The following is a 26,872-nucleotide window of genomic DNA, read 5'->3' as shown; positions in this document are numbered from 1 at the left end:
TGCAGTTTATTCCCGTCTCTTAAAGAAACCCACTGCAGTCCGGGTTTTTCCCCCTGCATGTCCGACACAGGTGCGCCGCCACTGTGCAGCAGCAGTCGGCTTGAAGAGTCCCGACGGAGGAAAGCAGGATTTGATCAATTCCGAGAACATTTTCACTTTTTTTTTTTTTTCTTTTTTGTAATCGAGAGGTGATAATAAACGACTCTTTTGAAAATGCGAGACGATCATTTGCTGAAATATATTCAGTATTCCCCGTTGCCCCCATTTGTTTTTTAAGAAAATAAAGCTGCACTTGTTCGCGGAAACCGCAGCTGAATCCCCAGAAGATCCGTCGCTCACGAATCCTGGTTGCTGTCCAGGAAACATTCCCAAAGTGATGATCCAGACCAGCCTTGTGGGAATTTTATTTTTTATCATTAGAATTATTATTATTATTTTTTTTTTGCCCCACTGCGGCTCGGACTTGACAGGTTCCCCGGGCTGCCGTGTGATCCGATACGTCAACCAGCAGGGCGACGGTGTTTTTCTTTAATAACACTGGATTTAATCATGACATCAGCGCATTTCCAACTGTCAGGAGGGGGTGAGGCGGGGGGTCTCAGTGCTGCCTTGTGGGAAGGGTCAGGGGGGTCCGGAGGGAATTTTATAATAATTCATTTTGTTATTTTGGCGTCACTTCCTCCTTCCTCTGGCGAGCACAACTCTCTCCTGACTTCCCCCCAAACAGCCGTCAGCTGATCAGCAGCAGCAGCAGCAGCAGCAGCAGTCCTGGCTGAGGCGCCGCAGGCAGCGAGAGCGAGCCGCTGCGACGCCCCGCTGAGCGTCCTGGTGAGCGTGTCACATCCACTCCGCCTCGACGTGGATAAGTGCGCTGCAAACAATCTAATCCCTAAATTAAAGCAGATGTGTGAGTGCGTCGTGCCTGCACTCCGGTGTCGTTCACACACGGGCCTGGGCTGCGTGTGCGGCCTGTATCGGAAGGGGAAAAAAATAAAAGAATCTGCATGGCTTCCATTTCTGCTGGATGCCAGAGGACGACGCAGCTCATTGATTTTTGAGTTTTTGAGCTTTATATAAATATAAATATAATTCTACTTTTGAAATTAATGAACTCAAATGTCCAAATGTTCTCCCGAAAGCATTGTTTCTGTTCATCTCATCAGGTTATTAACCGGCTTTACTTTTATTCGTATTTTTGAGGAAATAAAATCAAAGAGTGTGAAGAAACTCGACAAACCAAAAAGGAATTGTTTTCAAAATAAAATGAGAAACTACACCATAACCGCTTGACACTTATCATTAACGTATCTGATCGGATTGATACTTCCGCGTACAGCCACTATCTTTAATAATAACAATTACTTCGCTGCTCTCAGGAACCCCAGATGCCCTGCAGATGTACAGAGCGCCCCCCCCCGCAGTGCAGCCGTAGCGGAACTCACACACAAACCAGAGCAATCGGATGCTGAACGCTTTTCAAATCCAAACCCCATTTTACAAGAATGTGTGGCTCGACCTCAGACCCCAGGAAGGGTTTGTTTCCCCCTTGGGATCCTTGGGATTAGCGCTCATGCTAAACCATGTAGCCACACACACACACACACACACACACACACACACACACACACACACACACACACACACACACACACACACACACACACACACACACACACACACACAGAGCAAATATTTGTAATCTGAGATGTCCGATCAGATTTGCATGATATTTCATGGAACTTCTTTTTCAACCTGTGGCTAACTCTACCAATTACAATGGTCAACATTCCCAGTGCAGCTACATTGTCAGGTAACGACTTGTCGACCGTGTGCAGCTTTCTGACCCCTGTGCCCCCCCCTCCCCCCTTTTCCTCCACCCCCTCTCTGGGCGTTCATAGGCGGGTGGTTTTGGCAGCATTCTTAAAAAAAAAAAAAAAAAAAAAAAGCAACAGAAAACTGAGGTTTTGAGGTATTTACGTGGGATGTTTTCTCGGAGGTTTACATTTTTACCGCGAGGCGAGCTCAAACGTGCAACTTTTGCAACAGAGTCTCCAACAGGGCCTCCAGTTTACTCCACTGAAGTCGAGCGTGTTCAACAACTTTATCACTTCACCTACAGTTTCACTGTGAAGAGATTCTGACTGTTTTGTTTCCCCTCCAGACGTGACTGAGAGGTCCATTCACTTTTTTGTCATGACTCACTTTGTGGTGAAGGACGTCTAATGACAGCGATGTGCGCAGCGGCACACATGGACGTGTCAGTCGACAGCGGCACTGTCAATAATGTCAATAATATCCATGTGATGTCAATAATGATTTGTTTCAATGACAATTTCAGCAACTTAAACAGCAACACCTATTTTCAAGGACTCTTATTATGGCCACTGCCCCTGCCCCGATCTTTATTATTCCTCCCAGGTGCACTGGAGCAGCATGAGAGATAAATTAAGAAAAACACAAACCAAAAAAAAACTTCTGTGGAAAAACAGGCTTCCTTTTACAGCCTCCGTGAAAAATGAAGGAGAGAGAAAAACAGGGCGGCCTCAGCGGAGTGAAAAAACACCCGACTGGGGAGGTTTGTCGCACAGCCGCTAGAGCGAGAGAGAGAGGCACTAGTTAGTGATCGGTGCCCTGTGTGACATTACAAAAAGCTAACCTCCACAGTGTTTTTATTTAAGGACACACTTTGTGGAGCGACTACAAGAAATAAGTGACGGACATTTGTAGTCTTTTTTTTTTTCGTTTTTTTTAGAGTCGAGAGCACGGATGTGTGTAAATCAGATGTGTACATTTGTACATCTCACATTGAGCCACAAGAACGGGAAGTGGGAAAATTGCGTCTGTATACACATGCAATGAGAAGGTGCGAAGAACACACAAGCAAAGGTTGGTTTCTACTATCCTACTCTATTCTGAAATGCAAGAAGATAAAGGTTTTTCACACCCACAACGTGTTTCCTGGTAGATCAAGAATCCTCCCAGCGTCAGCTTCTGCCCTCATTATGCGTCCGATCCATGCAGTAACCGGCGGTGCTGTATTTTCTGCCATGGGCTCAGCGTGCTGAGGTCAGGGCTGCGCGGGGACGGCGCTCCTGCTCATCGAGATCTTTAAGTTGCGCAAAATGATACTAGCCCCTTTCGAATGTTGGGCTGTGTGCCGCGCTATCGATCGTCATAAACTCACTATTGATTCTGGACTTGTGCAGCAGAGGCCAAGATTTGTGGAAGACTGCACGTTGGGGGTGTTAAAATTTTTTTTTAAAAAAGCAGAAGAAGAAGAAGAAGCCTTGACCTCTAAACGGCTGTTTCTTAATGTGTTTTGAGCAAATTGATGAAATCAAACAGGAAGTTAGCGCAACGCGGCAAAGGATGTTACAATCACACCGTCGCTCAAGAACAAACGCAGTCAGTCAGTCGGTAGCGACGATGTGAACTCGATTCCTGGAGACATTTCCAACTTCTGCTTCGCGGCTCGATTGCGTTGTTGCGCGGTCATTTCGCCCTGGTTGTGTTTTTCGACACGGCGGCTGTTTCGACAGACAAAGTGGCCCCCCCCGAGGAGATTCGAGGCTTGAAACCTGCACTTTTCGCACTTTGCACGAGGCGCTCCTCTTTTCTCCCCCGCACGAGCCACAATTAGAGCCAGAGAGAGAGAGAGAAAAAAAAAAACAATTCCCGTCACTCTGCAGCTTGCTTTTTGAGCATCAACACTAACAAATAAAAAAAACAACCAAAAACAACAAGACATAAAAAAAAAGTTTCACACTCTTACCAAGCGCCTCCGCTCCTCCTCGACCGTGGTCAACAGCTGGGAGAACTCCTTGAACGACTGGGCTGCAAAACAAGAGGGAGATTCTCACCGTTAGCCGAGTTTGCCTGCTTGGTCAATAAATTCATCAACACGTACGCCTCCGAGCCACTCCGTGGAATCCCAATGTGCAGATACATCGAGATGATAAAAAAAAAAAAAAAAAACGGTATATTTGAACACACTGGCTAGTAAAACATCAGATGTCGCTGGCACCGCTGCGGCAAGGTGCTAAAATGTTTATTCGCGCGGCGGCTTTAGAGCTTTTCAGTGCATCACATTTTAGAAGCTAATAAAATCATGCAGCTGTCCGATTTAAAAGCAAGACTGGCAGCGAAAACAATACTTCAACTGAATGGACCCCCCACCCCCCCACCTGCACTCTCTCCCCCCGAACTTCTTGATTGCTTCCCCCATTTGCTTTTTTTTTTCTAAACCCACTGCGAGGCTACAATATATGTTTGCAGCGCCGCAGAGGCTGATGTGCAGCAGGAGAGACACGGTCGGAGCATCGGACCCAGCGGACTGGGGGGGGGCTCGTGGCTCCATTAAGCAGTTGGCCAATGCAGTGTGACCTCTGCTGATCAGCACCAGGCCCCCAGAGTTCAAGATGGCGGCCCAATCATTTCAATGAAGTTGCTCACCCAGCGCATACGCCCAAAAAGTTCTGACTTCCGCATTAATGCGCCCACAGAGCGTGCGCAGTAGTGTCACTTCCCATCATGCCTCTGTAACACATGATCTATTTGGCCAATCAGAACGATCTGGGGAACGTCACTTAGCCACGCAGCCAATCAGAACCAGCTGAGACACAGCAGCACGTACGACGTGGTGACGTCACGCCAGGAATAAACTCTTTTCTGCTGATTTTCGGACCTGTATCGTTTTTTTTAAACGACTAACAGACCATAACTGAAAAAAAATCTACAATACAAAGATTTGCTATGAAAAATGCTTTTTGGGCCCATGGGATTTTTTTTGCTGCAGTACCTCGAGTGGCCACTGGGAAAAATCGGCGCAAAATTGCCAGTTTGATATCCAGTTCTCACAATACATCCATGATCTGCACACTGGATCACCCCCACCACCACTACCCACACTGCAGCGTCCAACAGTTTGGCAGCTACGCCCCGGCGACGCCGTGACATCATTATCAGGCGCGACATGGCTCGAGCCCCGTCAGTCCGTTGGCGAGGCCAAGGTGGTTTAGGGACAGACAGAAGAAGAAGAAAGAAACAAGCAGTGATTTTGTGCCGGCGATCGCACGAAAGGCCCTGCAGTCGGGTTCGCCGCTACCAGCCTCTCGCTCCTTTATCAACGGCGCGAGGCTCTCAGGGGGGTAAAGGGCACCGCCAGTAACCACTGATGGCACAAGATTAGACTCCAAAGGGAGGAAATGGGAGTCAATGGGAGGTCACCGCTTGCATATCATTCACTGGTAAATGGAGGGAAAGGCAATAAGACCTGTATGAGCAACTGAACAGAATACCATTTACTCCCCCCCGGGAGGGTGGGGGGTGGTGGTGAGGGTGGGGTTGGGGGGCTTGCGGGGGCACAAGGTAGATCAGCTAGTGGGGAAACACACAGGCCCACTATGAGAAGATTAGAGTGTTTCCCAGTAAATAAATATAATGGCGCTGAAAAACAGATCCATATCCACACCTTGCTTCTCCCTCCATCCCTCCCTCACTCCATCCCTCCCACCCTCACTCTATCCATCCATCCGCAAGACCGGCCGCCAGCGCCCGCAGACTAAAGGATTGACCTTCAGAGAGAAGGGCATGTAACTTTTATAAAAATTTAAATTTCTAAAGCCACGTCAATCTCTTGGCCCCCATCGATTGCCAGATAACCGGAGTGGAATGTGAATGTCACCGCGGGAAGTCATAGAGTAAAATCAATCAAAGGTCAGGCGAACCCGTCCGCAGGGCGCCGGCAGTTGCGCGGAGAATTCGGAGGCATCAAAGTGAGGCGTCCCGGTACCGCATCAAGACTGCGGATGGCATTCTCGCAAGGGTCCGGCGATGTCAGTCAGAAAGCTCGCCTTCCCTGATGACTAGATTGATTTCATCACTCCCTTTCATTCTTCTTCTTCTTCTTCTTTTTTACACTGCTGGCCTCTAAACCGAAATCGTGGCCTTCTCTTGGGGGGCCGGTCTGTGTGCAGGCGGCGCGTGGCTTCCATCGTGCTGCAATAAATTCTCCTTGAGAAGTTATTGAACTCTCTATCTAAGATGGAGCAAATAGCACCATGAGTTTTAGTTCACCTTGAGTGATTTTCGACTCGGCAGCCACTGTCGGCACTTTAAAGGCCTCAAATGCTGTAAAAAGCACAGCTTTGGTTTTGAGGAACGTTTCTGAAATCCTTTTTTTTTTTTTTTTTATCTCACACATGCATCTGATAAAGTGATGCCAAAGCCAATAGGGAGCGTTTGTTGAAATTTAAAGGTGACTGAACCTCGAGCGTGTCCAAGCTGATGGGCTGCTCGCACTCAGCGGCCAATGAAAACAGACATAATTGGCTCAGAGAGCGGCTCCACTTCACCAAAAGTCCGGGCTTGAATCCATTCAGAGGCCATCCGAGCCAATCGCGCATGTGTATCGGAGCAGCTGATTGGCCACTTTAATTTCTATCCAACTGTGTACAGACAGTTGTGTCTACACCTATTGCCACTGATATGCAAACGCAATGAAATCAGACTAAATCTCAAACTGCGTTTCCATTACCCCTAGAGTTGCGCAAAACCTCAATATTGCAATAAAGAACTGGCCATGGAAACACCAAAACTTGGAAAAAACCTCTCAAATATGGCTAAAACTGGAATGGAAACACAGCTTCAGAGTCAACCTGACGTCGTCCTGTCCCTTTGGACAGTGACAGTAACTGCCCATCAACTCGTATCCGTCAATATTAGCCACAGTGCTTCATTAAACTCTTGCTGAAAGGCAGCGATAAGTGAAGCCGAGCAGCGCTGTCCAACAAGAAAAGCCTTCATCGCTGCCGTTTGGTCTCCTTTTAAAACGCGAAAACGCCACTCATTTCGGATTAAGCTGCCGCCGCTGCGGCGCGAGCGAATCTTTATTTAGCAGCAACCACAGCTTCGCTTTGCTTTATAAATCCTCTGTTGTCTTCTTCCGAGGCGTCAGCCGGCGGCGGCGGCTTCCTCGTTTCATCAGAAACTAAAAGGTTGCCGTAGATTTAAAAAAAAAAAAAAAAAAAAAAAAAATCTTTCTGAGGTTCGGCGAGACGGATGAGAAAGATTCCCCCGGAATTGAAATCTGAAAGGATCCAGCTGCCGTCCAGAGTTTAGGTGCCGCGCTCACAATTTAATGAGCCCTCATCTGCATCAGAGCCTGCGGCTGCGACCCGGGCCGGCCGCTTGGCCGACGTCCCGCAGCGAATGTCCGCCGTCGTTACAGTGTTACGGCTAAATTTGTGCAGGATGCAAGCTTTACCCCCCCCCCCCCCCCCAATCACGCAATCAACAGCAGCCTCGATTTAGAGGCCACAGATTGGGCCATCGGAGCCTAAACGTGTCCAATCTTAACGAGGCTCGAATATTTTTAGGGGGTTGGATAATTGCTCTGGCGCACCAGCGGCCACACAGAGGCAGCAGCTTTGTGAGGGGGAAGAGAAGGAAGTTTTTTTTTTTTTTTTTTAAAAAAGAGGAGGATGAGAGGATGGTTATTCATTATGCATTTCGATGAACATTACGTCCTGATGTAGATGAGGTCGACGTGCAGTCTAGCCCCTCGCAGATGGACAGTAATTCGGCAGTCTCAAGCTCCAAAGAGCACAGGATCGGCACCGCCGATAATGAAGAGCGAAGAGAAAAACCACGAGGAGGGAGGGAGGGAGGGAGGGAGTGGGTGGGGGGTTGGGGAGGCTCGGCTCTCCAGTCCTGCCCATTAGAGGTGGTGGTGGAGGTGGTGGAGGGGGAGGGGGAGCGGGGAGGCTCGCCTGCACAGCTGCTTTCATATTCCTGGCCAAGTCCAGGAAGGTTCACGCTTCCATTAATCTCTGACACTGATCACAATTAGTCCCTCTGATCTCTGCGTGGGCTTGAAGAGAGCCAGCGGAAGCGTCATAAGCAAATCAATAGCATCAATTATACATGCGCGGCGGACAGAGTTTAGGAGTGGTGTGGGGGAGGGCTGGGGGGAGTGGCGGGGCGGTGGGGGTCAGCTGCGAGGAAAAGTGCAGAGCCGGCTGAAATCTGCATCACCAAATATCCTTCCGCCACTTTCCCCGACGCTAAAACTCCTCAAACAGAATTAGAGAATTTGATCAAGGAGGGCAGCCAATCACGTTCAAGCACCTCTAAAGTTAATGAGAAGAGGAAGAGAGAGGAAGAGCTGAGACTGAGGCAGCCACTGGAATCATTGTGTGGTGGGGGAAAAAAATTATACTTCTACTGGTTCTAGTTCATGTACATACATGTAATGTCATATATATATATACACATACATGTATATATACTGTATATGACTCTGAAGCCAATCCAACAGAATTGTGTTGCCCAATATGCACTGTAATGTGTGAGTCTTTTGGGTAATGACGAGAAAAGCAAGTCAAAGTCTCTGAGTGTAAGTCTATAAAAAAAAAAAACCCCGAGTTGAGCACAGCTGGACGGCGGTCACACTCACCGATGTTCACCTCGTCGTCGGTCTCCGCGTCCCCGATGCACTCGAACTGGAACTCCTGCAGGGACTGCGAGAACTTCTGGACGGCCACAGAGAGGTCTGCGGGTCAGAGAGAGAGCCGGCGTCAGAGGAGAGCAGAGCCCAGCCTGTGTGAGCTCACGCTGCTGGTGGCACACCAGCGCTGCATCACCACCAGCAAGCAACTGCAAAACTGCTCAGTTCTAAACCCAGGATTATACTGCATCACATTATTATTATGACATGAATTCCAACTCACTTTCAGACTGCAGTGGAGCCACCTTGGATGAAAAATTAATAATAATTTAAAAAAACAACAACTATTGGATGCAGAAAATTGTACATGAAGGCCTCATACAAACTGGAGTGTTTATACAGGATCTAATTGCTATTTTATATTGATGTTGTTCATTGTGTAATTGTTACACCAGGTTGGCGATGATGACACTGACGCAGACAGATGGCAAACAGCAGAAGTTCTAGAATCTAGTGGAGGCTCATCAGCACCGGGCCGGTTTTCATCCCAGAGTAGTGTGTGCGTGTGTGTGTGTGTGTGTGTACGTGAAGACGTACCCTATTTTCCGCACTATAAGGCGCACTTAAAAGTCTTGATTTTGAGTGCCTTATATATGGATTGATTCTGGTTGTGCTTGCTGACGTCGAAGCGATTTTGAGAGGTACACGGCGCTCTGTCAAAGTGTTTTACCGTAGTACCACTTAGGTAAATTACAAAGCCGCACCGCTTTCATCGCGTAGATGAAGTGAGACAGTGTTCAGGAGTCCGGCGGTGCTGTAGAATCAAGCACTGATGGAACGTAATCGAACACCTTCCGAACCGTGGTAGAGAACCTCCGGTGGATTTCAACTCGCGTTGGTAACATATTTCTAGCGGTATCATTCTGTTTTTTATTTGTTACAAACAAGTTTTAGAGTTACTGTGAACACAGTTAATAAAGTCTGACGGACTTATCTCTGATGCTTTTGTTTCGCTTAATGCGCCTTATAATTCGGTGCGCCTTATATATTACATAAGTTAGAAAATAGACCATTTATTGACTGTGCGCCTTATAATCCAGTGCGCTCCATAGTGCGGAAAATACGGTAAGTCTGACGCAAGACGGCTGAGTCATGTCTTTTTTTTTTTAATGCTGCGTCCGTCCCAGCATCAATTCCACTTTGGCGCAGAGAAAAAGAAAACAGACCAACTCGCAGGTTTCCCCCCCACAGCTGGCGAGCAGCTCGTCGCTGCCTCGTCTCTGAAGAACAGACTCGCCAGCGCAATTATTCAAATAAACAGCAAGGGAAAAAGAAAAGCTGTGCTGCAGCAGCAGCCGCCTCCTCTTCCAGGGGGGGTGGGACCAGTGGAAATAGATGCATTTAAATGAAAAGGAGGAATTGATGAAACAATTTGTGGGATGGTTGCATTTGCAGCAACTACTAATAATGGAGTCATGAATATTTTGGACACTTTGGCTGGTTTCCCATTAGTTTGAGCGTCAGCTCCCCTCGCTAAATCAATCCATCAACCTTCCACACGGCAATTCGGCGATAAAAAAAAAAAAAACAACATAAACAGACACAGATTCAGAGGTTTGGCGTTTTACGATGCCAGGATAAAAACCTAACCCTAACCTAAAAGGAGCGCCGTTCCCAAAACCTTCCGGAGAAACATCAGAGGAGGGAAAACTCGGCCTGTGCCTGCAGACGTCCGTGTAGCCGCAGCTCCACAGGTGACGGCAATATCTGCTTTATTTACTTTATCTCCCGGCACCATTGATCATGAAACTGAGCTCCGTCTGGGGGAGAAAGAAATTAAAGCTGGCTAACCTTTCTGTCCGGAGTGATGTGGTGCAGATAGATGACTAAAAAAAAAAAAAAAAAATCCCTGAGAAAAAAAAAGTTAAATTCCACCTTTGGATACTTTGAACAATGAAACGTCTCACACATCTCAGCCGCATTTAAAGGGGGTCGGCCGCGAGACGCTGCTCACCCGCCTTTCTTCCGTGACATTTGACAATCCCCAGAGAGGACCGTCGGGCTTTTGGTATTCCAGAGAGGGGGGGGGATGTAGAGAGAGAGATAGAGAAATAGAGGGAGAGAGAGACAGACAGACAGACAGAGAGACAGACAGACAGACAGAGGGAGAGAGAGAGAGAGAGACCGAAAGAGCGGTAGAGGTAGAGAGGGAGGGAGAGATAGAGATAGAGATAGAGGGAGAGAGAGAGAGCGGTAGAGGGAGGGAGAGAGAGAGAGGGACAGAGAGGGGGGGATAGAGACAGAGAGAGCGGTAGAGGTAGAGAGAGAGGAAGAGAGAGATAGAGATAGAGGGAGAGGGAGACAGAGACAGAGATAGAGATAGAGATAGAGGGAGAGGGAGACAGAGATTGAGATAGAGGGAGAGGGAGACAGAGAGAGAGGGAGAGTCAGGGAGAGAGAGAGAGGGAGAGAGCCTCAAACTGAAACGTCTCTCACTCAGAATAAAGATCGGAATTTCTCCACAATTAATACCAAACTACTTTTCCGCAAGTGGTCGCGGCTGCTTTTTACAATTATTATTTTCCAACTGCAATCAATTTATTTAAATGAAGTTCAGCGATTAGGAATTGGAGGACTGCAGTGAGCTATAAACAGCGCGTCAACACCCTCTCTCCTGTTCCGTCTATTAGACATCCTGTTGGTTAAAATTTAAAAAAAACACATAAATTCAAGAAAGTATTTCCTCTATTTTTGTTTTTCTGTATTAACAGGAAATCTGAAAATAAAAACCACGGCAACGCAGAATCTCACAGTCAGGAATGATTAAAAAGAAATGGTGAATGAAGGAAATGAAGGAATAGCATTCTTTTTAAGGCTTGTTTTTGTGTCCTCACTTTGTTGATGTTTCTTTTTGAGCATCAGGGGAGAAAAATGTCCTTTTGAATTAAGAAAAAAGAAAAAAAAAATCATTTTTAATCCCTTTCTGGTTATTACAGAAAAATAGACAATAATGTCAAAAATGACTTTAGTTTGCTAAATAATTAAATGAAGGGCTAACTGATTTCACCTGACTTAAATAATATGAACTGTTTCCACGCTAATGGTATTCACTTGGGCTATAAAGTGATGGGATAAATATTTCCTCGTCCATGCATGTTTGCTTTCACACGGCGTCAACCTTTCAAACACTTGGTTTGGATGCTGCAGAAGCTCATGGCTCGGCCAATTAGGAAACGTCAAGTCGCGGCTGCGGAAGCCACGATGTTGTCGCATTGATTGGAGGAAAAAAAAACAAAAAAACATTCAGACTTGCAGAACTGACTGGTGGTCACATTAGCGTCACTGCCTGCCCGCTAGTGGACGGATCCCTTTTTTATTCAGGCTTCTAATGGACCGGCCACAAGTTAAAGGCTCATCTCAAAAGCCAGACGCTGAACCAGCGGCGCTGAACAGGTGCACGACTCACTTGAACTTTAATTTTCTATTATGCAACCGAGTTTTACCACGATGACTTATTTCCCTTCATCCTTTGCTCAAGCGGTTACATAAAGGCTGGTGTGTGTGGGTCGGCCGCGCTTGAACCCGAGGGTAGGAACTCACGGAGGTGACGGCCGCGCTTCATGAAGTGAATTTAGTATAATAGAGGTCTTTCTTTTTTTTATTTTTCGAATATTCAGGTTTCAGAATTCAGAGTTTCCGCCGCCAGCCGACGCACTTTGAAACACACGGTTGAAAGTTTCTCCCATCCTTTGCCGACCGCGGTGACTCACCAATCACTTTGTTCCTCTTCTCCAGAAGAAGCCAATTAAAGAAGCGCTGGCCTGCGTGTTGCACCGGCGCACGAAGCCTCTGAGCTTATGCAACAATAGCAGCAAACGAGGAAGTCAACCTGGCAGCAAGTTCAAAAAAAAAAGATTCTGGTTGCCTATTAGCACAAATGTTTGGACCAAGCAGCACAGACGATTGATTAGTTTGATTTTCTGATTCTGTATCTCCCAGCCTTCCATTTGAGCTAGATTCCAGCAAAACAGATGATAGTTAGACGGACAAAACAGCATCAGTGAACGTTGGCCGGCCGTTCAACTGTCAAAAGGGGCTTTCATGTTGCGTCTTTGAACTTTGAAAGAGGAAAACGGTGGCCCCTCCGCTCTAACGGAGCGATTCAGCTCAATTCCCAATGCTAATTGCGCCCCAAATAGTGCCGGCTGGGAAACGAGACTAATAATAGTCCATTTCAGTAACAACAGCTTGAGTTCAGTTTTATGCAAAAAGGGAAATTAAGACAGCAGGTAGGAGACAGCGGCAGTTAAATCGAGCAGGACGTCGGAGGAGGAGAGGAGAGGAGAGGAGGCTGCGAGACGCGAGAAGAGCAAAATAATAAAGAAAAAAAGGCCTCCTCTTTCTTTTCCTTCGCCGGCTGTATTGAAAGTGGAGACTTTTTCACGGCTCCCCAGACATTTCAGCTTCCTCCCCTGCATCTCGTCTGACAGGAGCGGGATGTGGTAAATTTAACTTTGAGTGCGCGCTAGCGGAGAGAGCTGCGGCGTTCGCTGTGGGGTGGTGATGTTGGGGGGGGGACTAATAAAAAGGAAAGGGAGCGCATCTTTAACAAGGTCTGAGAGTCGGAGCGTGTTTCCCTTTCTCCCCCCCCCCACATCTGGAGCTCATTAAGAGCTGCGTCGCAATAGGAAAAGCAGCAGATCTTACAGCTCAACTAACACAGATAAAATGGTTCTACATTTTCAAAATGTAATAATAATAATAAAAAAAGAAAAGAAAAGAAAGACACTCTTGTTTTATGGCTGGCAGCAAACACTTTACATGACCCCCCCCCAGTGCCGAGTTTCACCCTGCGCGGCACAGAGGAGAGCTAATGATTCCTCGGCAGGCAGGAACAGGAAGGTCGGTTCCAGGCTGAACGGCGCGAGGGCGGAGCGCGGCTGTCAGTCAGCCCCCCCCGCCCCCCCCCCCCACACACACACACACAGCCTTCCGTCTCATCTCCCGGGCAACAACACGCCAGCAGGAGCTCACCTGCTGACAACAAAAACACAAGACGGCGCGCCGCCAAGGAATGCGTCTGCTGGGCCACGTTCAGTCCACGTCAGGACACAGAGGTGGGGGGTCGGGGTGCCTTCAGCGATGTAAGAGCTTCAACTGAGCCAACGCAGTCTGACACGCACACGTTTAGCTGATAGAGAAGAGAAGATGAGCCTCATGGAGCATCATCTTGGACAGCTGGACAGCTGAAATACTGCAACTAACTGAATAATAACATGTGAGCATCAACGAGCGCACGGCATCCACAAGTTGTTTCAGATCAGGGAAAATAAACATGGTTTCCGTTCAGTAGATCACTAGATAAGCTTTTATGAACTTCATCCTTCCGCCTGTCACTTTTGTTGTTATCGACTTGTTTTGTCAAAATTGTTGCATTTTTAAACATTTTATTTATTTATTATTGTTTTTCTTTTAACCCGTTTGAATAAATAAAATAAACGGGAAAAAAATGAAAGCATCCAAGGCCATCTAAGTCATATTAATGATGAATTCCAAGCAAACAAATTCAAGCGTAAATAACCAGAGGTCACCAAAAGCAGACTGGTAATTTAAAGGCTTTTCTTCTCTGGCGAACCAGCGCGCAGCGCAAGGACACCCGAGTTTCCATCCCAGCAGTTTCCAGCACACCACGTTCCCGATGCACGGCTTCAAACTTTTCCCTCACCCCCCCCCCCCCCCCCGGCTTTCACTTTTCTTAACCCTCTGGCAGGGTTTAATGAAATACCTTCAACAAAATGAGCTCCGAAAGGCTTTTAAAACCTCAAGTCCTGGATGTGAGTGGGTTCCATTAAAGAGGCGTCTAATAAAGGTGCCCGTCCTCCTCCATTTTTCCTAAACAGCATCATAATTACGCCTCGGCTCTAATGACTCTGAGTGCATTCAAACGGTTGTTCCGTTTGCAGGTTCCATATTTTAGCCATTTTTACACAGGTGTTTTTTTTTGCCACCCTGGACTCCAGCGGTGCCACCTTGGAGGCTTGCTTGCTTAGCCAGAAAATAACACCAGGACTACGTTTAAACTGATGCTTCGCTGGACTTCCGACGTGCTTTTGGAAGGTGACTTAGACTCACTGGACCAGGGAACCTGACCCGAAAGAGGTAACCGTGCCCTTTGTGACATCACAAAAGCCTGACACGCACAGGTGGACCAAGCCGAGGCAGACGAGGGCGAACACTGTTCCACAGGATGGAGACACAGCTTTAATTTCCACGCAACACAATTCCCCCCCCCCCGCCCGTGCGATTTTCCTTCACGTCACTGCGGCGAAGCAGCGAGAGGAGAACAGCGAACTCATTTGGAAGAGGCGGAACGCCGTCGGCCCCACGAAGATCAGATCATAGCGGGAAGCGGCGCCGACACTTTATCTTGTCAGCGAGGCACGGCTGACTTCAGATGAGAAGGTCTTCAAAGTAGGGGGGTGGTGGTGGTGGAGGATACTTCCATGCGCCCAGCTTAACAAGAGATGGGGGGAGATCTCTTTGATGCAACAGTAGGGTGCATCGTGCCACTTTGATTCCATTTGCGGGGATTGTAACATGAGGGGGAGGGCAGCGGCCCTTCAGGTAAGACCCGTTACCCATTACTTTCGCCTGTCAGCCGCCCAGCGGGAGGCAAAGCCAGCCAGACGGGAAACCTTCCGACGCTCCCAGAGCATACCTAATGTTTCCCACCGCCGCCGCCAGGCTTCCTTCTTCTCCAACGACCGCGGGGCGAGCCTCGGCGCTGGGAGAGACGTTTTAAGCAGCGGCCGGCCGGCCGGTCCGAGGGAGCAGTTGTTAAGTCATAAATGGGGGGTTTTAACGTTTTAATGCGGCCGCAAATGGACACTGGGACTCCAGGGAGGTAGGTCAAGGTTTAGGGGGAAGAAGAAATACAAGTTAGGGCATTAAAAAGAAGGTACTTTCCACGTAGGAATGAGTTTTTGGTGCTAAATTTGATGGGAAGTGGACAGAAGCTGAACCCTGAACCCCTGAAGGACACAACAAGCACCTTCTCGCCTCCACAGCCTCTTCATCACAGCTCGACTTTAGTGGATTTCGCTTCCCAGCCAGAACTCATTTGGCCCGTCACCCCCATCCCATGGTGTTGCACACAATAAATTGAGGCTGCATTCTACACCAGCGTGGAAACGCTGATGCGATGTCATACCAGTTTGGGATTAGGACTAAATCCATAAGACTGCCGGTGGACTCGGAGCCAAGGAAGCTGCTCTGGTGGGGCGTAATGAGACTTCTTTGACGTGTGTTTTAAGTTCCCTAGCGATTTTTTTTCCCTGCAGAACACATAAATTCTATCAGATCCCTCCCGGCCCCCCTCTCAGTTTAGACGTCTTTAAACGGTAATTGATGCTGTTCAGTCCTCGATGCGCCTGGCCAAGCGGAACGCTACCAGGCGCAGCTACGTAAATAAATTATCATAAACTCAAACTGTAATAGCGGACCAGAGAGGGAAACAGCTGACAGTGATAGGCAAGGGTCAATAAGCTGAACTCGGTTATATTTTTTTAATAAATTTGATTTCATCGCGTCATCGCCTGAAATAAAAAAAAAACAAACCAGAACTTTAAAGGCTGATCTTTTTGTTCTTTGGGCTTAAAAGAACGAAGGAGACGAAAGACACTGAAACCACGTCTTTCTTTTTGCTGATGCAACGCCGAAGCCTGAGCTCTGAAGAAACAGCAGGACCCGAGCCCGATATTAGGCAAGCGGGCGAGCCTCTATAATGCACCGGCAGGCCTTCCCGCTGAGCGTTTTTCTTTGGGCCGCATCAGGATTTTTCATCGTGAGAAACACAGACTTTCACCTTGGCAACGGCCCGGGACGGATCAATCAGTAAATTGGACCTTCTGGGTAAATCAATGCAACCAAACAAATGCTTTGGCGCTGACTGACAAAAGACCCCCGACACGCGTCAGCTCGCCTCTGAATGAACTCTGGAAGAAATACGGCGGTTACCGTCGCACAATTTCCACAAAAAAAAAAAAGAAGGCAAAAGCCCCAAAAAAAAAAGTTAAGTCTGTCGGTGCCCTGGCGAGGTTGTTTGTCCGTCTCCGTGCGCAAATATAAAAAAACAAGGTGTTTATGACAGCAACAGCAGGAGCCCGGGTCTGAGTTAAGCATTCGCTGGGGCTTTCATCTGGCCAACTTTTTGGACCGAGCGCAAGAATGCGGAGCCACTTCGACCTTTTCTTCACTCCGAGCCAGGTGTTTCTCCCGAGAACTGCTTCAAGTTAATGTGAGCCAGCCGCCGTCTCTTTGTAATACACCGCCGCTGCGCTCCCAATATTAGCATTTTAGTTGCTTTCAATGGCCATTTTCAAAACACAATACATCCCGCGCGATAAGGAAAAAAAAGAAATTCTGATGGGGGGGGGGGGGTAAAGTCACAGGGTGTAAATAATGCAACAGCTAACATGTCCGGTTTAAGAGAACAGCTGAATAATTGATGGTGCTGAGGAGAAAGTGAAACACACTGCCTCACATATTTCAGCCGGAAGATGCAAAAAAAAAAAAAAAAAAATCAAGAGGGGGAAAAAAAAAAAAAGCGGTGACTATAAAAGAAAAAATGGTGCAATCACGGCACCAGTCACATTAACTAGCAGAGCGGCTCCAGGCAGGGTATTCCACACCCGGCTTTCATCCTGCGGCCAGCCTGAATCGAATCAGCTTTTTTGGGAACGGCCCTTTAATCAGAATCCTTCCCGTGTGGGAGCAAGAAGGTAAAAAAAAAAAAAAAGCACCCTCGTCATCGCGGCCGAGGCGCGAGCTGCCTGCTGCCCTCGGCGAGCGAGTCACACGAGCGCGGCCGCGGTATTTAACTCCAGCGACCTGCGCTCAAACTCATTCGTTTCAGCGCAGCGACGCATTTTAATGGGCGCGGCGGCGAGCCTCCGCTTTTACAGTCGCAGTCCGACAAACACGGTCTGCGAGGGCAAAAAAGCGAGAAAGAAAGGGCAAAACAACGCGTCCGCAAGTGCCATCTGAGGGAGGGGTGGAGGTGGTGGCGGGTGGGGGGTGGTGGTGGTGGTGGTGGTGGTGGTTACACAAGCTTGTTTACAGGATGTTTCCTGTGGCTGAGCCTCGGGGGCATCATCCGACAAACAAACAGCTCCCAAAGATTCGGCGACGTCACTCCGCAACCAACAAAAGGAAAAAGAAAAAGGAAAAGCAAGAATCTGCACGCCGCGCCGTCATTTAACAACAGGAGCCGCCAATTAGGACTCCATCGAGTTAACGGGGAGCGAGAACAGACGCCGCCGCTGCAGACTTTGCAGAGAATACTGTAATTTCTATAATAACAACGCTGCTGCTGCTGCTGCCGTTATGCCGTATGCCAGCCATTCATTACCGCCTCCAATTCCACAAAGGGAAACGTCAGCCGCCGGCATGGGTGTCGACTGGCAAGGAGGCACACGAGGCGAGCTGACATCACCAGAGGCCGTCGGCCCGCGCAGCGGCGCAGTGTGGGAGTTTACGTCAACGTGAAACAGTTCCAAGATCTCTAGCAGTGCTTCCAAAAAAAAAAAAAACCCAACTGGTGCATTTGTGAGGCCAAGCGGCGTCGCTGATGTTAACGAGGGTGACGATGACGATGGCGTTCTCCCGAGCAGCACAGTGCAACGTAAACAGCGGTTTATCTTCCCCTTAATTACAGCGATGTGAGGTCAGCGATATTTGTCAACACCACGACGGCAAGTAAATATTCCGTCTGGGTGCTTGTTTTTTTCGTTTTCGGTATTTCCCCTTTTGCGACAGAGGTTCTGGTACACGGCGGCGTGTTTGAACCTCCCAGCATGAGGTGGAATTTTGTTTTGTTTTGTTTTTTTGTTTTTGTTTTTTTTTTTTTTGGGGGGGGGGGAGGGGCGGGGGGAGAGAGAAACAAAAGCCAAAATGGAAAAAAGAACAAAATAATAGAAGTCAGTTATTTTCATGCCTTGTTCAAGTCAGGGCAGAGCCAAACAACACGCCCGACTACAAAAGTTGTTAGATTGGCTGTGATGATGCTTCTCCCACCGGTGTTGTGCAGGTTTCTGGTTTATTCACAAGATGCTCGTTAAAAAGTAAAAGGGAAAAATTCTGGCACCTCCTCGACATTTAAACATCTTATTTGGACTATTATCAGTCAGAAATAGGAAATAGGAGTAGGCCACGCATTCATCCATCCATCCGCTTTCTATACCTGCTTCCTCCTGCTCTCAGGGTTGTGGGGGTCTGCTGGAGCCCATCACAACTGTCATAAGGGCGAAGGCAGGGTGACACCCTGGACAAGTCGCCAGTTCACCACTAAAAAAAATTAATAATAATTAGAAGATTATGAACATCTGGAAAATCTAAAGAACTTATTCCAGATTTCCTTAAAGAAGAAAGAAAGCTACATGCTGTCCAGGCTCTTTAAAAATGGCTTTAAACATTAGACAAGAACTTTGGAGTTCTTTGTTTGGATCTAAATGATTACCATACTAAGTCACACCTCACGTACGAAAAATATATTTTTTCTTTCATCTGTGGGAGTGTCTGAGGGGGATTTTTTTTTTTTGGAAAGGTAAGCGAGACAAGCCAGGGAAATAGTTGGCATTCGATCGTAGCAACTGTTGCCATTTTCTTTCACGAAGAAGTTCTTTGACACCGAGGCTAATTTTAGCAGAAAACGAGAAAAACACACTTTGTTGTGCTCATTATCTCTTCATTTAAACATAAATTGAGTATAACCAGATTGATTTAAGGTGTGATAGAGCCAGTCACGCTATTTGACTTTTCAAAAATGAGTTGAGACTTTAAATAGAAAAGAATCTGTCTGCATTTCTTAAGATAAAAAAAAAAGAAAAAAGGAAGCTGCCCGACAGGAAAGCGGAGAAGAGAAGCACAATTATCCTAATAATAAGTAGCTGTCCCATTCACAGACTGCATGAACAATTAAGTAGTGCAGCTGCACGTCCACTGAAAGCAATAATGCGTGAATCTGTTTCAGGGGTTATGTATTAACAAGTCAACCTTGGTTCGACGGGCTTCGCTCACACCGGGGCAGAACATGCGAAGGCCGGCGGATTACGGCCACGATCGAAATTGCGAAATGCAGGAGAAAAGCCGCGATTTAAGACGTCTCCATTAGAGGCCTCGGAGAAGACTCACCTCTAATGGCGGGTCATAAAGGGTCATAAACCTCTGTGGACTCCCAAGTTAAAGACTATCATTAATTTACTTCCGTCTCGTTGTGCTGTCTGCACTTTTACTCGACCCCTGGCTGAGAGAGAGGAGTGGAGATTCCCCCCATTAAAGCTGCTGCTGCTGCTGCTGCTGCTTCCTTTGTTACGAAAAATGAAAGTCAAATTCAATCCAACACTTTGGAAACTCTTGAACTCGTGGCTTTCGGGTTAATGTCGCTGTACGGAGCAGAATGGCTGATATTGTGATTTGGACGCCGATTTCCATTGCTCGTGATTGACATTCCTCAACATTTACGCTTGAATTCTCCATTAGACTGGAAAACCCCCATTAGTGGGAACCTATAAGGTTCTAGTTACTCCATTTCCCTCCAACGTCAATAACCCGATGAAAGCCAATCAAAGTCACTCTCCACTTCACCCAGAGCTTTTAATCATTGCGTGAACTCCCGACACGTCCAGACTGGCGGTGGACGTCCGCTGCCGCTATGAATAAACAATCGCGCCAGGTATCTCGCTCCACCTGGGGTGGCCTGCCTGCCTGCCTGCCTGCCTGCCCACTGACAGAAGTGCTGATAAAAAGCACGAAAATTGGTTTGGCCTTCAGCTGCCCTCCGAAACAGTAGACGCTTTCAAAAAAAGCCCAGTGAGGTTTGATCGGCCCCGAAAGGCAAGAGGTCCCTCCCGCTTTTGTTAACATCAGACAAGACCCATAGAATCACAAAGCGGCCGACATAAACAAACTGCAGCTCCCCGAAATGTTACATGGTTCCCCGTTGCGGTTCAAGTTAAGGAGAGATGGGTTTGTTTTTTTTTCTGCCCGTGAAACAAATCTAAAACTGCACTGACAAGATCACCGAGTCTCAATATAGAGAGATTTAACGCGGTCAGTGCCTCCAATGTGTAAAAGTACATTAACACAATTAGAATACAATAACACCTCAGAGCGAGCGACAGGATTAGATAGCGACGCATCTTAAAACGGAAGACAACTATTTTCTCTGCACGGTCTTATGACGTCAGGGGCCTGTGGTCTCTTAGCATCGCTCATTCTGTTAATTCTGAACACCCTGCATTGATGTCGTTATACATAACGAGAACTTTATTTCAACTCTGAACTAACTGGAGAAAAAAAGGTCATTAAATCTTTCGCAGCAAATTAACCTGTATACGGTATTTGTTAGCAGTATATGCGAGGCAACCTATTAGCCCAGTGACAAACAGCCCTGCTCACCTGACCATGCATCTAACCAACCATCCATCCATCCATCCACCCACGCACCAACTCCACCATCCGCCCACCCCTGTATCCGCCCATCTATCTCACGCCCATCCATCCATTCCAACAAGAATGAAAAGCATGTGCAGGGTTAGCCAATGGAAAAGGGCGGTTGAAGTACATACATTTTTGTTTGTTTGTTTGTTTTGGGGGTGGGGGGGGGGGTGAAACATGCCCTCAGTGACAGTCCAGACAACGCACTACGGAGGCCATCCCCCAACTCGCTCGACCAAACGAGTTCACATATCTGAGGCCAACAGCTTTGTATCTGTGCCCAGTCCAGGGACACACACAGACATACACACACGTGATGTCAGAGGACAAACAACAGAACAGGAAGTCCAAAATTATCAGTGCAAAGGAATTTGGGATGGACTTGAAATGCAACAGAAACTGTGGCATCTGTCCTGGACCCGAAACCTCATCATTGAAATACATACACATCCTCATTTTGATTTTAGGTGTGTGTGTGTGTGTGTGGTGTGTGTGTGTGTGTGTGTGTGTGTGTGTGTGTGTGTGTGTGTGTGTGTGTGTGTGTGATCAGAGTTGAGAGAAGATTCCATCAACTCTTTGGAAAAGCCGACCCTGAACAAGTGAATTACAACAGCTCCGACAGCAATGAATTAAATGTGCGTTAGTTAAGATGGAGAGCTTCTCCCCGCCGGTGAAACGCTCTCTAATGGAGGGGGGGGGTTCAGCTCGGGGTGGAGGAGTTCAAAGAGGAACCACTCACTCACTCACACACACACACACCGACTCTGGCACACGCATACCGCGAATGCATCATCTCATTACGAGCCGCCTGTGGCTTCCAGGTATAGTTCCACTTATTAGGGCTGATTTCTGCCGCCCTAGGAGGTTCCACGGCCGGGGCCTACTTACTCTTGAGCGCCGCGATGAGCATGTTCCCGTCCTTGATGAGCTCTTTGATGAATTTATTCGTCCGCTCCAGCTCGATTTCATGGCATTTGATGCGCTCTCTGAAGTCCGGGCTGTCCAGGAAGGAGTCGCTGAACTCCAGCGTGGGGAGCCCCATGGTGGCGCGGTGGCAGACGGACGAAGTTTCCTCCTTTTGTCGGAAAGCTACTCGACTCGGCCCGGGCTCGACTTTCTTTGGCCGGTGGAGAGGCTTTTCATCCCGGTGCAGCACCAGCAGCAGCGGCGGCAGTTCAGTCACGGAGCCCCGTTTGAGTTACACTCGCCGAAAACTTTTTTTTTTTTTTTTTTCTTCCCTCCCCCTCCCTCTCACGCTCACTTCCGCTTACAAGAGTTCGCCCCCTTCGGCTACCTTTAATAAAAAACAGCGGTCGTGTGACTCCTGCTGGAGGATTTACCACAGTGTCTGGAGACTCCGTTCACGTCTCATCCGATTTTTCATGGACTTAGAATTCATCCGGCCAACTGTAAGAAAAAGAAGAAAAAAAAACGTCTCAAAAACAAAGGTGAAAGAAGATGTGGAAGAAGTAAAAATACTTCGTTACTATACTAAAGTGAAATTTAATACTTTAACTCCTTCCATTGGAAAACCACGATGGTTACTTTCGTGTTTTGAAAGTGTTTAAAAGATACAAATTCTGTTCAAAGTGGACCATTTTTAGAGGGAGATTATTTTTTTAGAGTACCCTCAGTAACCCTTTTGGGGTTACTCACTAAGACAAAGGAAAATTAAAACGAGTAGAAAATGACATTGGTCTTTGTATTTAAAAGTATCAACATCATTAACCAAATACTGATTACAGTTTGGTCCTGCTGCAGTTGTACTGAGAGTAGCAAAGCAATTAAAAGTGATGCAGAAGCCCATCAAGGCCTCTGAACTTCTGACTGCTTACCTCTGGCCAGCTCAGTCCACTTACTGTCTACAAAATGATCAATAAATCTATTTGCTGTTTCATTATTGTTTTGTTTTTTTTACTTTTTCATTAAGAACATTTCAGAACGTTCAGTACATTACAGAACTTTCTTACTTTTACTTATGTAAAATACATTTGGCAAAGTACAGAATGTTATGAAAGCAACAATACACCATGTGTTCCTATAGTTTCACACACACACACACACACACACACACACACACATATATATATATATATATATATATATATATATATATATATATATATATATATATATATATATATATATATATATATATATATATATATATATATATATGTATGTATACATACATATACTGTATATATACATATATATAACTTTAAAGGACCTGTGTGAAAGTTTCGGAGAGATTTACCACGCATGCATGTATGAGGTTAGGGTCAATATATATATATATATATATATATATATGTATATGTATACATACATATACTGTATATATACATATATATAACTTTAAAGGACCTGTGTGAAAGTTTCGGAGAGATTTACCACGCATGCATGTATGAGGTTAGGGTTAATATTTGGTCGAGGATAAATTGCAATTAAAAAGTTGATCCCAACAACCCGTTCTGCAAAAAGCAGTGGATAAGATACTAACTCATGAAAGTGGGAAAAAAAAAGAAGTATTTTTCCATTGATCGCTTGAGGGCAGCAGCATCAGAACGAGATGGAGACGATTGGCAAAGGAGGACAGATGAGTGTCTCAAAGCTGCTCCGGCAGACAGACATGATGTGGTCTGACCTTAAAGCCGACAGGTGGACAACCCGGCAGGTGACTTGAGCGGCGCTCTGCAAACACTCTTCTCTCATCAGCAAATTCCATCTGGGAAAAGGCCAGACTGCTGCTAATCCTTTCTGATGTGGCTCTTGATCGCGTGTCTTTCTTGTGCGAGCTGTGATGTTGGGCTGAAAAAAAAAATAGCAAAAACACGAGCAGCTCCACACTCTGGACTCTTGTAGATATCTAGCGGGCAATAAGGCTGCCTCCTCTTTTTTGTAGATATAGACATGAACATAACATGATCATAAACAAAGCAAATATAGTGATCTGCTAATTATTCTTAGTCATATCATTCCATAAAATAATCAAATGTTTTTTCAATTATATTTTCTGCCAATGGATCTTGGCAAATTATGCACATTGGACCTTGAAATATGATATTAATCCTTTACCTTTCAGTTACATTACAACATTCCCCAGAAAACAGTGTTGAAGAGAATTTAGTCCCTGTAGGCACATTCATTAGTTCGTTAAAGTTAATAAATAAATAAAAAGATTAGAAAAGCTTTAATCTTTTACATTCTTTTCATTACCAGCTGGAGAGTTGTTTTCCTTCCCGTGTTTTGTTTTTTAAAGTTTATTTTAAATATGTATCAGCTTTACCAAGATAAGCTCTGCTTTGGAGAATATTTTTCCATTAAAAAAACAAAAAACAAAAACAAACCTGTTTATCATCTCTTTTAAATTATTCCTCACGATGGCCCGTTTCTTAAACTGACACCCTAGGAGATGTGAGTCATCTCAACTTTTCAGATAAATGCTGAGTGTTCCCACCTTTTTGTTCTCTCCAAAATATTGAACTCTTTAAAAAAAAAAAAAAAAAGAACAAGAAGAAAAAGGAGAAAGGAGTGTCAGTGCACCATAAAGAGAGAGGGATGTGGAATAACACCTTGGTTAAATGGAAGTAATTAAACAGGAGCCTAATTGGACCCGTGGGGATTGGTCACATTCTCTTCATGGAAAGTGGGGAGAAAGGGCGGCGGCAGTAATGTCACACTGAGAAATGAGTGTTTTGTTTGGCGCCGTGGCTCAATCACCAGTGGAACTAAATCTTTTTTGCGGACGACTCTTTCCTGAACACAAGTGTGGCAAGGCGCAGAGGGCCCGGGTGGGCTTTGAACCCCAGACTCCCGGGTAATAGCCATGCGCGCTTAACCATTTGGCCAAAGGGATATCCCCTTGGCCAAGTAGCCAAGGACACATGATCAATTGGAGGCATAGTGACAGGACCGCCACTGTCACATCTCTCCCCCTCTTTTTACAAGCACGTCCCTGTGCTCCGCGCAGGCTGCCACACAAATGAGGAATCCATGGACCCACCCGTAGTGCTACATGGATCCTGCCGACAACAGCAGAATGTGGCCAAGGCCGAATGGTTAAGAGCACATGGCTATTACCTGGGAGTCTGGGGTTCGAAGCCCGCCCGGGCCCTCTGCGCCTTGCCACACAAGCTTCATTTGATTTTTATAGAGGAGGGTCTCCAAAGCACCTCTGCAGAGATGCGCCGCCGTGTGCTGAAAGCACCCGCAAATGATAAAGCGTTAATAATTCAACGCTTTGCCATCAGCGGGAGCCCACGAGCTCCGTGGCCGAGGGGCCGTGCGCGTCGTCGCTCCGCAACCTCCTTCCTTGATAACTGATAGTCGCCGGTCGACAGCTGCTTTGACTGGAGCAGAGGCCGCAGACAGATAAATCATCGGTGACAGATAGCCGCGGCGGTCCGTGTCACGCGGCTCGGCGTCGCCTCGGCCGCTGTACGTGCTAATGTCACATTCCCAGAATCAGCTTATCCAGGACTTAATGAAAGCTGCAGCAGGAAGATTTATTCAGCTCGCTGCAAAAACAACCGAGGTGTTTATTTTGATGCCGTGTTTAGTCAGGGCGAGACGTCCATTTGCCGATAGAGTAAATGGGTCGGGAGTGGCGCTTGAAGATTTCTGAAGCCGAACGGAGAAACACCGGGTGTCTCTGAAGATGTGACGCAAGTTTACCGAGAGCATCTTGACAAATTGGTCAAAGGAGGATGACAAATTGATCAACAAAGTGAAAATGCAATATATGCAAAATCTCCAGGCCGGTGTTTTCTATTAACAGCACGTCAGTGAGCTGCGCAGCAATAAGGAAACTCCGTCCTTTACTTACATTTGCATGCTGAAAAACACAGGAAATCAACGTCCCCTGTGATGTCACAAAGGGGACCCTACCATGCCAAGGCCAAGGTGTGTGCCACACCCTCTGAGACCACCTGGCAAGCCGCCTCATTAGGTTAGAGCAGCAAACGAAAATTGAAGGTTGTAAACAGCGGGCTAAATATCCCATTTACTTACCTGAGAAAAATAAGTGATGTGGAGCTGCTGAAAATAGCTGTAATATAAGGCACATTTTGGCACACAGTCATAGGTGGTGGGCGAAGCTGTGAGTTGGAAGTGTTGACTAGCTATACTTGCAAGTATTAACAGTTCAACACAACTGCCACCACACGCAAAGTGGCTAATCAGCTCGTCAATCAGCTAATCTACAGTGTCGTTGCTCAAATTGAATTGAGACGTAGTGCACAGACACACATTATTGGGGTGTCTGGATAATTGAACCACATTAGTTAAACTGAGCGCCTACATCGAATTGGCACATTCACAAAATCAGATTTTGTGAAAAAGTGTTTTGATTTGAACTGAACTGAAGCGTGCGTCACTGTCCTGATGCGATACTGCCGACGGCCCAAAGCAATCTTCCGTTGACACTGAAAGCCTGCCAGCTAAGGAAACAAACCGTTTGATGCATGTTTACCTGGCTGTCTATCAATCCATCAGTGTTGCTTGGATCACACACGTACATGCACACACACACACACACACACACACACACACACACACACACACACACACACACACGCACACACTTAGTACAGTGTTGAACAGCAGACCTCATCTGAAAGTTCAGAAATGCACCTCAGATGTCACCAGTGGTCTACCTGGCATATTCAATCAATCAATCAATCAATCAATCAATCAAACAAACAAACAAACAAACAAAAACAAAAACTAACAAGCAGCCTTTTTTTGGACACGTGTGGGCTGGCCCCCGCCCCCTGCGTGTCCATTTTGTCAGCTGACACAAACACCCGGTGCCCGTAACCCGCAAAATCAGCGCTTGATTGTCTGTGATCACAGGGTTGTTTATCGGTACGATGCTCGGAGCTCAGGTGAGGATGTGCCGGGCTGCAGAAACGAGATGAGTGTTTACTG

The 26,872-nt window shown here is 46.7% G+C and overlaps 1 protein-coding gene across 5 annotated transcripts in view; it reads right to left on the bottom strand.

Moving 5' to 3' along the window:
* arhgap42b (Rho GTPase activating protein 42b) overlaps window positions 1-22,166 on the bottom strand; it is a 69,739-nt gene extending 47,573 nt beyond the window's left edge. For all 5 annotated transcript variants that reach the window (XM_076036704.1, XM_076036705.1, XM_076036707.1 and 2 more), the window contains exons 1-3: window positions 21,830-22,166; window positions 8,456-8,551; window positions 3,773-3,834 (exon numbers count right to left, since the gene is read on the bottom strand). In XM_076036704.1, coding sequence (XP_075892819.1) covers window positions 3,773-3,834; window positions 8,456-8,551; window positions 21,830-21,983 — 312 coding nt within the window. In that variant the 5' untranslated portion in view covers window positions 21,984-22,166. The remainder of the gene's footprint in view (window positions 1-3,772; window positions 3,835-8,455; window positions 8,552-21,829) is intronic.
* Between the last annotated feature and the right edge of the window lie 4,706 nt (window positions 22,167-26,872).

Source organism: Nelusetta ayraudi, unplaced genomic scaffold, assembly GCF_046127955.1.
Source record: "Nelusetta ayraudi isolate G7.1 ecotype Tasmania unplaced genomic scaffold, CSIRO-AGI_Nayr_v1 ptg000048l, whole genome shotgun sequence".
NCBI classification, from domain to species: domain Eukaryota; kingdom Metazoa; phylum Chordata; class Actinopteri; order Tetraodontiformes; family Monacanthidae; genus Nelusetta; species Nelusetta ayraudi.
The sequence above is the reverse complement of the archived record's forward strand: the minus strand, read 5'-3'. Positions and strand labels throughout refer to the sequence as shown.